The following is a 12,977-nucleotide window of genomic DNA, read 5'->3' as shown; positions in this document are numbered from 1 at the left end:
ATACTCACCGGACCTGTCTCCGTGCAATTTTGACCTCATCTCCAAAGTGAAAGAACCATTGTGTGGGATATGGTTTGGGACACAAGAAGACATTGCCAACACTGTGAAACATGAAACTGCAAAATTCACACATTGTGACGTGATGTCTCCTGCGTCGTTGGCAATGTATTGTGAACAGTCTAGGAGACTACCTTGAGGGTTTCTGTACTATTTGAAAATAAACATTACGTAGCACAAGGATTTCATGGCTGACAGTGTCCTTGCTACACCTGGTAAACCTACTCGGCATAATTCATATATTACACAGCACCTTATGCTCCCCACTCCCACCTGTATATTTCCATTTGTCTGGTAGAACCCACATTTGTATGAAAAAGAATAGTTGCCATGACTTATGCCCCATCTCTCATATTTTTGGAGGGAGTCAATATTAATGCCAAAATATATTTACAGCAGCCCCTCAGTGTAAGAGAAGCATACCTACACCTACACTGGTGACACTAACCGAAGAGCTGTCTGATATGAGAGGGAGTGAACCTGGTCAGGAAAGCCATGCAATAAGCTGAGAATGTTGTCATGCTGACCATGTGACACTCCAATCTCTGTAAACCTTTTACGTTGGCAGCAGTCATCTTGGCAATCCCAACGCCCTTAATGGGATATATGTGTCACAACATATAAATCATACAAATCATATAAATATGCGGTTAACTATAATTTGTCTAGTTCTTTCATTTTTCATACTCAAACCCAGATCATGTTAAGTCTTGAACTATCCACATATTACAGGCAAAAGAAAAATCTATTTTGACTCTGTAATTTAATGTCATTTTCTCCTTCTCCCCCAGACTAACCTTTGGGACCAGGGTGAAAAATCAGAAAGAAATGGTGTGGGAGTGAAGGATCATAGAGTTTAACTGCTAATGTTTATTTCAGCAGGGAAGGGGGGGTCAGGTATATATTTCCCCAGTAAGTAAATTATCCCTTGCCCCAGATCTTTGTTTGAATTTTCTTGTTATAAAAAGTATGAAAAGTTATTCTGTTTGTACACTCCTTTTAAGTAAATATTGTCCTATTGGGTACCTAGCGGACACACACCCTCTCAAAGAAGTACAGGAGCGGTGTAAGCTCGAGCTACTTAGAGTGATGACAAGGGAGGAGGGCTTCAAGTAATGTATATTTTTGCCCAGGTTTCAGATGGACTTGCCAGAGTGAAACACGAACAATAGACTGCAGGTGCTGAGTTGCCACCACTATGCTGCTTTATTGCTCAAGGTCCAGCAGTCATTCTATTATTCCTAATTATATGATTATTGCTGATGTTTTTATGAAAATATACACCATAATTTCAGTAATATACTGTGTTCTGTATTTTCCTCATTATTTTATAAATAATTCCCCCCGGGCGATTTTAGTGGGGAGGAGTCTTTGAGATAAAATCGTCGGTGGGGAGGGAAAACCCTCCCTTCCCCTCCCGCGACTTTGCACCCTGTCTGGGACTAATAACAATACTTCTATCAGTGACTTCTGATTGTATTAAAATTTCAGTTACTCTTGTCAAAGTACCTACAGAATACTGTAAGTCACTTTTGAAGTGTTGTTGGAAAGCTTCTTTCATTCTCATCCCTAACGCTAAAATATTGTACTTACCCGCTGAAAGATGGCCGTACGAGCCACTAGCACTCGAACTCCGTGATCCGTTCACGATGGATACAAGGGAGTTCGGAGAGAAGCGGATCATAGAATTGATGTCAAACGAATCGGAGTAAGGTGAGGATGAGAGAGCGCGCTTCCGACTCTGGCGTAAACTGCTCGGTCGAGGACTAGTCAACCGGGAGCCTGCAACAGAAAATAACATGTACAGACTTAGTCTTGGTTCGAGGACTGGTCCCGTAAGGAGCATGCAACAGAAAAATAACAGAAACAGTTGGGTGGAGGTCCATTCAGCAAGAATAATATTACAGACAACAGAATGTAAACCAATAAGTTGAGGATGAACAAGAATACAACAATACGTACAAGGACGTAGGCCTACTTAGATGTATGGTGGGTGGGGGGTGGAGGGGCGTCTGAAGGGCGGGCGTCCAAGGATGTTCAATTTATGTACGAATACTTCAGTCAATCATCACTCATCAGTGATCTGCATTTAGGGCTGTCACCAGGGTGGCAGATCCCTATCAATTGTTTACCTAGCTTTTTCTTAAATATTTTCAACGAACTTGGAAATTTATCGAACATTTCTCTCGCATTATGAGGGAACATCATCAACTGATCAACATCCAATAGATGGTGTGTCTGTATAATCATAGATGGACAACAACATGTAATATATACAGTACAGCAATTTAGAAATGCAATTTAAAATCTCTATTGGCAGCCTACAATGATCTGGACTCGAGCTGGGTAGTCCATCTTTACTTTAGTTACTGATATGGACACGAATGCAGGGGCTGATAAAGGATGGAGAACAACTGATAACTTCAGTGGTAGTATTTACATACAATCAAGAAATTATATTAGCAGATAAAAAATTATTTTAAAATCTTTTACAAGTGTATATTATTATTAAAACCAAACCAAATCCCATGGTGCACCAACCCCGAATGGCCATGACCTACCAAGAGACCGCTGCCCAGCCCGAAGGCCTGCAGATTACGCGGTGTCGTGTGGTCGACACGACAAATCTTCTCGGCCGTTATTCTAGACTGGGGCTGCTATCTTACTGGCCGATAAATCCTCAATTTTATTAAAAACGTAGATTGAGAGGACCTCGAACCAGCCCTCAGGTCCAGGTAAACATCCTTCACCTGGCTGGAAATCGAACACGGGGCCTCTGGGTGAGAGAAAGGCACGCTACTCCTACACTACGGGGCTGGCATCATTTTATTATTATTATTATTATTATTATTATTATTATTATTATTATTATTATTTACACTCTACACTCCCCGAACTGTGATTGTGGCGACCAGTTACGGACACTTCGAGGTTTCCAGTACACTATGATAGATCTGCATCTCACATAAAATGAAGCCCACTTATTAAAATTAAATTTAATTTAATTAATTTTTAAAAATGTATCAAGCATCAGCATTCTCACAATGGCTTTAATTTTGTGTGATTATTAAATGAAGCCGTCCAGTGGATTTCTAATTTGGATCTGTGACTAATATGTAACTTAGACTATATAGTTTAATATAATTTTATCACATGCTAAATAAATGTTAATAATAATAATAATAATAATAATAATAATAATAATAATAATAATAATAATAATAATAATAATAATAATAATAATAATGCGATGCTCATCGAGCGCTGTTTGTGTCTTATCAAATCTAGGATAGCACTCCTAGTATTTCTATTCCGAATCCGCGAAATTCAGAAGGGAAAAGGCCTCGTCTACAGATGTTTGCAGGAATAACCGCATCCCTGAAAGAAGTTTCTAAACAAGAGCCAGCAAGAGTAAATAACATTTTTAAAGTGGAGGAGTGAGGACATCTAAATAAGAATCAGTCATGCATTTATCGTCGTCGTCATCATCATTATCATCATCATTCACAACTGATCCGCATTTAGGGCTGTTGCCCAGGTGGCAGATTCCCTATCGGTTGTTTACCTAGTCTTGCTTTTAATGATTTCAAAGAAGTTGGAAATTTATCGAACGTCTCCTTTGGTAAATATTTCTTATCTCTAATTCCTCTTCCCATAAACGAATATCTGTCCTAGTTTGTCCTCTTGAATTCCAACTTCATCTTGATATTCTGATCCTTCCTACTCTAAAAACTCCCTTCAAGCTTATTCGTCTAGTAATGTCATTCCACGCCCATCTCTCCGCTGACAAACCGCTTAGTCGAGCAGCTCGTCTCTTCACTCTCAAGTCTTCCCAGCCCGCGAACATCTTCGTAACACTACTTCTGTATCGGAAATCACAGAGAACAAGTCGCGCTGCTTTCTTTTAGACCTTTTCCACTTCTCGAATCAAGTTCCATACACTGGAACATAACTAACATATTAATTATATGCTCTCTGTCCTTCACAGCTTTACTACAATCCCTAAATACCCTCACAACCACATGAAAAGAGCTGGCCCCGCGGTCGAGGGATAGCGTGTCTGCTTCTTACTCGGGAGCCCTGAGTTCGATTCCCGGCCAGATCTGGGGTATTTACCTAGATCTGAGGGCTGGTTCGAGGTGAGATAGCGATCGCGGTCTAAAATGCTAAGAATAATGGCCGAGAGGATTCATCGTGCTGACCACAAATCACCTTGTAATCTGCAGGCCTTCAGGCTGAGCAGCAATTGCTTGGTAGGCCACGGCCCGTCAGGATTATAGCGCCAGAGGAGGGGAGGGGGGATATGAAGAGATTTGTAACGTTTACTTGTAACTTTGTTCATGACTTAATTAAATTGTGGAAAATAACCTCAAAAGTTTCAGTTTAATCAATTATTAAAGGCACGTCCAAGAAGGATTACAGATTAAGTAAACATATTTGAATTATTTTGTAACATTTTATTGTATGGACTATTTTTAGTATTTTGTATTACAAACAATTAACTGCAGAGTTAACGCCCATAGACGACTTGTGCATCTTAGAGAATGGGGCGCTAACTAGGATGAAATCTAACGTTGAACACCCAGTCCTCAAGCCAGAGGAAATAACCAATGAAGATGAAAATTCCAATCCAGGACAGGAATAGAACTCAGGACCCCTTGGACCACAGGCCAGCATGCTAACCAGTTAGTCACGGAGCTGCATGAAATAATTAATATTCAGTTGCTGGTCATCCGCTATTGGAAGAGAGTATTCCATTCATTGATTCATCCGTTATAGATTTCCTGGTTAACAAAATATTCCTCGCTCCGAAACTGAAAAGCAATTTTCAATGAAATCCACGGATAAAGCCGTGACGGTAAATTTGAAATAAACTGCAATCATATAGGAGAAAATTTCTTGAAGTCAGGCAAATGGTTAGGGATACGACCTCATGAGCAGAGTTGTGTATCACGTCGTAAGGAAACAACCCACCAAAGAGCTCTCCCATCCTGCCTAGCATCTGAGTAGCACCTTCCATTGTGAACAGGTCTGTCTTGATTGCCCAAAGCAGAGCGGCGAGAGGACAAAAGGGGCAGGCCGCCCGCTCGGATACAATTTCCTGCACACAAAAACAGCGGTTGATCTGTGGCGGTGATTGAAGTGTGAAGTGGTGGTAGGTTTATAAGGGGAAGAGAATGTGAAGGAAATGGCTATCAGCATTTATGACTAGAAGGGGACTTGTGGCCCTAATGGCAGCGGAGGTTCCAGGTATGTGTTGGTAGTGGATAGAGATGTTTTTAGTGTAAGGTCGACACAAAAAGAACTGAATGGTGATTTGAAATGAAGATGCAACTCTATTAAGTGGCAAACAGAAAGAAAATACACATGCTTCATTTCAGGTAGACTGGCAAGAAGAAGCATATTTTTAAGAAACGTTAGGATGATTCTGCGAATTTATTAATTAGAGGTCATCTTCCCCAAAATAAGCATCGCGAAAAAAAAAAAATTAGATTCGAGGAAGACTACGTTTCAGGCGTCTAGACCTAGAGAACATAATCTGTTAGATTTCAGAATTAATAACGGCCGAGGACGATGTTCCTGTTTACCGTGTTGTAAGCCATTTCAATAACAATGTCGTTTTTTTTGGTTGTAAATTAGATTCTGCCTTATTGGCTGCCACGAAGACAGTGCGTATAAAAAAGAAAAGCCATCTCCGAACAGACCATGAAAGCCTTTGCAGGAGTGAAAGGTGCAGACTTTCACAATCGTAACCTCGGCACTGAAATACTGTAGAGTAATTAGTCCTTTTCCCTCAGGAATTAACCTAGTACTCAATTTTGGTATAGTCAGAGAGAATCTCAGGGCCATGTGCCTCTCCGGAAGTGGAAATCTCGTTTCTAAAGTTTTCGACTTCCTGACGGGGAATCGAACCCATGTCACACCGAACAAGACAGCCTTTTTTCGCCTCGGCTAGGTAGCTCATACATAGGCAGTGAGTACCCTGTTAAAATTATATACCACGTACAATTTCCTGCATGCAAGAACAGTGGCTGATCTGTAGTGGTGATTGAAGTGTGAAGTGGTAGTAGGTTTATAAGGGAAAGAGAATGTAAAGGAAATGGTTATAAGCAATTATGAATAGACGGGGACTTAAGGCCCTAATGGTAGCGGAGATTTCAGGTATGTGTTGGTAGTGGATAGAGATGTTTTTAGTGTAAGGTCGACACAAAAAAAGCTGAACAGTAATTGTCTCATAACTTAGCCATCCCTGTTAGGAAAGTGAAGGTCACAAAATTTTATTTCCGGGTCCGTGGCAGTTACTCTACAAGAAAGTACAGTACATTTAATGCAAATGTATCATTGCATAGGTCGGTCCTTGGACTACATGCTTCACAGATGCTGTCCCCAAGCCGCGAGGAGAACTGCGCAGGGAACCTCTGATTTCGGAGGGTTTAGTACGCTTCGATCCGCTGCAGCAAGCGAACGGCTCATCTAATCGGAACAACTGTGGTGTCAGTTTGTGCGTATATGAACAGAATACGCCGCCTCTGTGGTGTAGTGGTTAGCGTGATTAGCTGCCACCCCCGGAGGTCCGGGTTCGATTCCCGGCTCTGCCACGAAATTTGAAAAGTGGTACGAGGGCTGGAACGGGGTCCACTCAGCCTCGGGAGGTCAACTGAGTAGAAGTGGGTTCGATTCCCACCTCAGCCATCCTCGAAGTGGTTTTCCGTGGTTTCCCACTTCACCTCCAGGCAAATGCCGGGATGGTACCTAACTTAAGGCCACGGCCGCTTCCTTCCCTCATCCTTGCCTATTCCTTCCAATCTTCCCATCCCCCTACAAGGCCCCTGTTCACCACAGCAGGTGAGGCCGCCTGGGCGAGGTACTGGTCATACTCCCCAGTTGTATACCCCGACCAAGAGTCTGAAGCTCCAGGACACTGCCCTTGAGGCGGTAGAGGTGGGATCCCTCGCTGAGTCCGAGGGAAAAGCCGAACCTGGAGGGTAAACAGATGATGATGATGATGATGAACAGAATACAATAATCAACTAAAAAGAAAATAAGCATTTTCTTTGCAGGTTTCAAGCAAAATTGGTGATTTGACCGCCGAAATATCATTTCCGACCCCCATATCGGGTACCATTGAAGTCCGATTTGGTGGTACCGCAACGGTTGTCCTATGATCCTTAGGGACAAAGTTATAGGGGATAGAAAATGTGAGATTTTCTTAATTTACTTCATATCGACTTCTGAATGTATATTCCGATCCATCACTGAATAAAAATTATTTCGCCCGACACAATACCATTGCGGCACACTTAGAGCAATTAGGGCGGAAATTACATTTTGTACCAAATGTATTGAACATTAATACTGTTTGCTGGGGCTAGATAATTAGTCATCCGCGTCACAAGGTGGCCAGTCATTGTAAGTAAGCAATAAATAACATCAGCAACGTAATATCCGCGAAGATAAAATCGGCTGATCGGTTTTTAATTGTTTGTTTATTTATTTATTTAACCGACACCTTGCCTGAATGGTCAGCGTCGCAGCCTTCGGTTCAGAGGGTCCAGAGTTCGATTCCCGGCCGGGTCGGGGATGTTAATCGCGTCTGATTAATTCTTCTGGCTCGAGGACTGGGTACTTGTGTTTGTTCCAACACTTTCCTCGTCATATTCAGACAACGTACCGCACTACCAACCACCACAGAAACACGCAATAATGATTACATCCCTCCACATACGGTAGGCGTCAGGAAGGGCATCCGGCCGTAAAACAGGACCAAATCCACATGTGCAACACAGTTCGTAGTCGCTACTCCACAGATGTGTGAAAAGTGGTAGAAGGAGAATTTGGGCGTAGAAGGAGAATTTATTTATTTATTTATTTATTTATTTATTTATTTATTTATTTATTTATTTATTTATTTATTTATTTATTTATTTATTTATTACCGTGACAATTGCACACCACGATACCATTCGTCTCTTGCTGTAGTTATCTTTGGCAACTTGACAATAAAGTAGTATAGAACTTAACGTGATTGTTATTTTAGCCGATGACATACTTGGCGCTGAGCGACATTGTCGTGAACACCCAACGGAAAAGTCCCTCCCCTGTCTCCATATTTTTCTAGCTCATTTTTCTCTGAATTGTTTTAAATGGTTTTGCACCTTATGATCAGATCTATTGTACACTTCTACTACACGAGGAAGCTGTTATTTTCGAAGCTACTCACCATGCAGACATAACCTCAGGTGCTCAGTTCTTGTGTATATGTTATTGAGTTATCTGTGTCAAGTTAGATTCTTGTTATTTTTTGTTCAAGACTGGAAATAGTAGCTGGGCTCTTCTGAAGTAGCATTTCAGAATTTATTTGAAACGAGAAATATAAAAAAATAAGCACTTTAGATTGTCACTGTCCATGCCACAATTTGAATATCGAACTGTCACCCTAAAGATAGACACACTGAACATTATTAGCGGGTTCTTAATAGTTTCTTTATAAAGCAATTTCATTTTCGTTTTCATATGAAATACGGAGCATAGGACTAAACCACGAAATAAGAGCAGAGTATCGACGGCAAGTGCACATTTATTTGAAGTAAAATATGAAATTGTAGAAAACTTGTTGAATTTACCATGCTCACTGTTTGAGCAAGAAATAGTAAGGATAATAACAGTCTATGTTGGAATGTAAACAAAAAATATCAATTAATCTTACGTCATAAGCCACAAGACCTACAGTTATGTGATTTTTCATTTCTAAAATCTCATTTGTGTTGATCGGAATTCGAAATACGGCCGCCTTTGGGAGAAGCTAGCGACGAAACCATTTTTCAGATAAAAGCCATCTTGATAGAACCTCTTAAGAAACTACTCTGTGATCGAACGAACAAGAGGGTGGTGATAAGGAAATGGTCAGGTATGGTTTGCTGGTGTTATTGAGGATGTAAGATCCAGTTAATGCACAAATCGATTATCGAAATTTATTATGGAAATTATTTTACCTGGCTGATTATAGCGCACCTGTTATCTATAGTACGAACTAGATTTTCTCACCCCAGTTCTGGGACTTACCGTCTATCGAGAAGGGGAACTCGGAGCTACCAACAGTGGACGGTGGAGGCTGAAGATCGGTGAGAGCCCGGGAAGTCAGGTAGTCTGGGGGCAGACCCAACCCTGCAACAAAGAACATGTCATACAGTAAACATTATATCAAAACATAAAGGAAAAAGATACAGATATGGTTGCAACAGACATCCATGTTCAAAGATACAAATATAGTAGTAAGAGACATCCATGTTCCTTATTTGCCACTCGAAGTAACAAAGGCTTCAAAACACGAGTGTAAAAAATGTACCGATCCTTCAACATTGAACAATGCACCTCTTATTTCAGTAAGTTATTCCTTTGCACAGCATCCCGCATTTAAAATTAGTTTCGGCCAAATAAATATTAACATTCTTCATTTCATCTGCAAAATCAAGCCAATATCTAAATATATTATGTACTAGTTGTTGGCTCGTATGCGACTATTAAGAGACAATCACTTTTCTCCTTAGAATTATAAAGCAACTCGGCAATGTGGTATGGGTTGTGTAGCTGTAAGCTTGCATTCGGGAAATGATGGTTTCAGGCCCAATGGTTTTCCATGGTTTCCCATTTTCAGACCAGGGAAATGCCCGGGCTGAACTTTGTGTTTGTGTGTATAGTTTATAAAAAACAGTTTGTTAATGCCAATGGAGTTTGCTAAAATTCAACAATCGATTCAATTCACATTCTTTTCGGTGATAGTAATATGAATCATGTATTTGATGAATGATCAACCGAAAAGTACGTAGATAATCGCTTGAAACTATGTTGTTTTCAGTTCAGCTCGATGTAAGGCTGTGTCGAGAAGCCATCTCTAGCTCTGCCCCTATTATAGCACGCTGGGGCTATTCTTTTTTAATATTACAGGAATTCCTTGATTTTCTTCGTATCGATTTGTTCAGTGAGACCATATCAGTTTACATTTTGTATGCTTACGGGATCTTCTGTGATACGAAAATAGGCTACTCAAGCACCCATGTTATATCTCAAATATGTTCAGTGAAATTTGGTGATGAGGGTTCACATATTTTTAAAATTTGTAACATTAATATAGTTTTCCCCCATGGATATTAGCTAGTTCTGAGATAACGACACATACACCCAGCCCCCGTGTAAGCGAAATTAACCAACTATGGTCAAAATTCCCGATCCTGCCGGGAATCGAACCTGGGACTCCTGTGACCAAAGGCCAGCACGCTAACCATTTAGCCATGGAGCCGGACGGGGACAGGGAAGAAACTGTTCCATTGGGTTTTCGTGACAACGTCGCCCACTGTACAGAAAACAAACATAAGCAGTGGAATGGAGCAGACAGCTGTCAGTATTTACCATTTTCAAAATGCAATAGCTCGTAAGCTACTTGTACTAGAATCCTGAAAGAAAAAAAAGGATAAACACATGGACATTCCAAATTAATTCTAGTTTTAATTTGTTAATATCAATAGGCATTGTCCCATTTGAAAAAAATAACTTTCTAAAATAATACACATTCTAATAATTATTAAAATCTGTGTGTGGGCTACAATTATGAGTTCTTGGTTACACTTCATTGCTATGATAACGGCACATCAATAGCACCTTCCATTTCAGAAACATTTCGGGTGCAGGTTTGAGGTGATTTACTTTGTATACATCTGGTAATTTACATCCTGTGCACCATGTAACGTCTGCCCTAGTTACCCTACGACCTCCGCAATGGTATGGTTATGTAAGGCATAGGATTCTCTTTTTCAGTGATATACACATCATAGGTTGGAATCTTCATTTAGGAGTCGATATGGAGCAAATTATGAAATTTTCACTTGTCGACACCGCATAACTATGCCCCTACGGGCCGTAGAGTAACCATTGTGATATCATTATCTCGGATTTACGTCAAACATATTCGCACTCTAACTACTAGTGAGAACAATTTTCTTAGAAATACATCGATCAGTTCTCCCCCACCTTCCTGTAAATGTTAACAAAACAGAGGGAGGAGGGTAGTGCAAGTGTGAGAAAGGAAGATAATATGAATGATAGAGAAGTATGGACCGAGCTCGATAGCTGCAGTCGCTTAAGTGCGGCCAGTATCCAGTATTCGGGAGATAGTAGGTTCGAACCCCACTGTCGGCAGCCCTGATAATGGTTTTCTGTGGTTTCCCATTTTCACACCAGGCAAATGCTGGGGCTGTACCTTAATTAAGGCCACGGCCGCTTCCTTCCCACTCCCAGCCCTTCCTCGTCCCACCGTCGCCATAAGACCTATCTGTGTCGGCGCGACGTAAAGCAACTGGCAAAAAACTGGCAAGAGAAGTATGGGAGTTGTACAGAGATGGGAAGTATACTTGGGAGCGTGGGTTGGCGACCACGGGTTGCCTGGCTGTCTGATATTGCTTCCACCTCGTTTTGTTAGGCTTCTCGCCTTCATTATTCTTATCCGACCACCCTTGGTGAACTCTTGTTCTTTACCGACCCCGAAAGTATTAGGTTTACGAAGCCTAGGGAATAATTCATTGTCACGCCTTTCATGGCCCTTCTTTTTCTTTTTCCGACATCTTCGAAATGTCAGACCTCTTCCATTTTCCTTCTTATTAATGTTAATGGAGGATGGTTGAGCAGTTGTACTTCATATTAAAACAATAATCACAACCACTACGATCTTCGTACCTTTGTCATTCTCCATTTAAAGTTTCACAGAAGTAATTTTGTCCATCAAATTTCTATGAAAAGATGTTACGCTTCATATGAAACCTAAATGGCGTGATTGCCCACTGATAAACATTGAAGGGACGTAAAGCAAATAACATTATTATTATTAAACATTGAAGGCAGTCGCTTGTTTGAAAACTTCGTACACGACATACGATCATTTTCCTAACGGGTTGTTCTAAAGCACTAAAACCATATTTTATCTTCCGTGAGCATTGAATTTTTCATCGCTGCACATGAACTATTACAAACGAATATGGTTAAAGTACACATGAAATAATGATACATCTCCGTCGAGGATATATGGGTATACCATGTTGTTGTTTTTTAAAATATAATTTCTCTGCTCCACAAGGGATGCCCGCAGTTAATGGCGGGTTTGAGCGATCAGTGTAGCGCCATTATCGGTGTTGTACTGGAGGTCTCGCATGCAGACCACCTGAAGAGCAGCAACAGGGATGGCCAAGTGATCAGCGAACGAGATCTTCGCCCGCTGTGCAGTTTATAAGAAGATCAAGGTGTCTGGAATACACACGCTGTGCGAAGAATGGACGGTGGAAAGGATGACATCATCTTACCTACATTCGTAAACGAAAACATATTCAAATTCACATTTTGTGAGATGTGAGTGGTAATCATGGGCAGAGCCGTATTTAGGCATGTCCTTATGGGCCCGGGACTAGGGCGAAAAATTTACGGGGCGGCAAAACTGAAAAACTCTAATAATTTGAAAACGAGATATTAGAATGCGCGCACTTTCTTAGTATTCAAAAGCGAAGAATAACGGAATTTTCGTTCCGCTTATATGAAAGCTGTCTTATCTCACAGACTTTGATTGGCTCAGAAAAATAACTAAAACAGTGAAGGCTGGAGATGAAATTAAAATTTAATTAAACAGAACCTCTGGTTGCTGATAATATTTAGCCGAATCGTTGACAAAAGAACCTTTTTAATCTTCCAATATATGTATGTGCCAAGCTCACTGGCCTTTCTTTATGCTTCGAGTCATTCATCTTTCTCGTTTTGCAGTGGAGTTCTCTTTTATCTTCTCTGCTTTTCAATTATCATTTTGTTTACTCAGCGTCTAAGGTTGGCTAGTAACGTAAGTGGACTAGAAAATGACTTTATCTTGCTTGCTCATCAACACACTG

The 12,977-nt window shown here is 40.8% G+C and overlaps 1 protein-coding gene across 1 annotated transcript in view; it reads right to left on the bottom strand.

Annotated features, from left to right (window-relative positions):
* Positions 1-12,977, bottom strand: part of ci (cubitus interruptus) — a 1,501,802-nt gene that overhangs the window by 36,631 nt on the left and 1,452,194 nt on the right. The window contains exons 5-6 of the mRNA XM_067159248.2: positions 9,121-9,222; positions 1,651-1,839 (exon numbers count right to left, since the gene is read on the bottom strand). Coding sequence (XP_067015349.2) covers positions 1,651-1,839; positions 9,121-9,222 — 291 coding nt within the window. The remainder of the gene's footprint in view (positions 1-1,650; positions 1,840-9,120; positions 9,223-12,977) is intronic.

The sequence above is a fragment of the Anabrus simplex genome, chromosome 1 (genome assembly GCF_040414725.1).
Source record: "Anabrus simplex isolate iqAnaSimp1 chromosome 1, ASM4041472v1, whole genome shotgun sequence".
In the NCBI taxonomy this organism is placed as follows: domain Eukaryota; kingdom Metazoa; phylum Arthropoda; class Insecta; order Orthoptera; family Tettigoniidae; genus Anabrus; species Anabrus simplex.
Note: the sequence above shows the minus strand (reverse complement) of the source record. Positions and strands in the feature narration are given on the sequence as shown.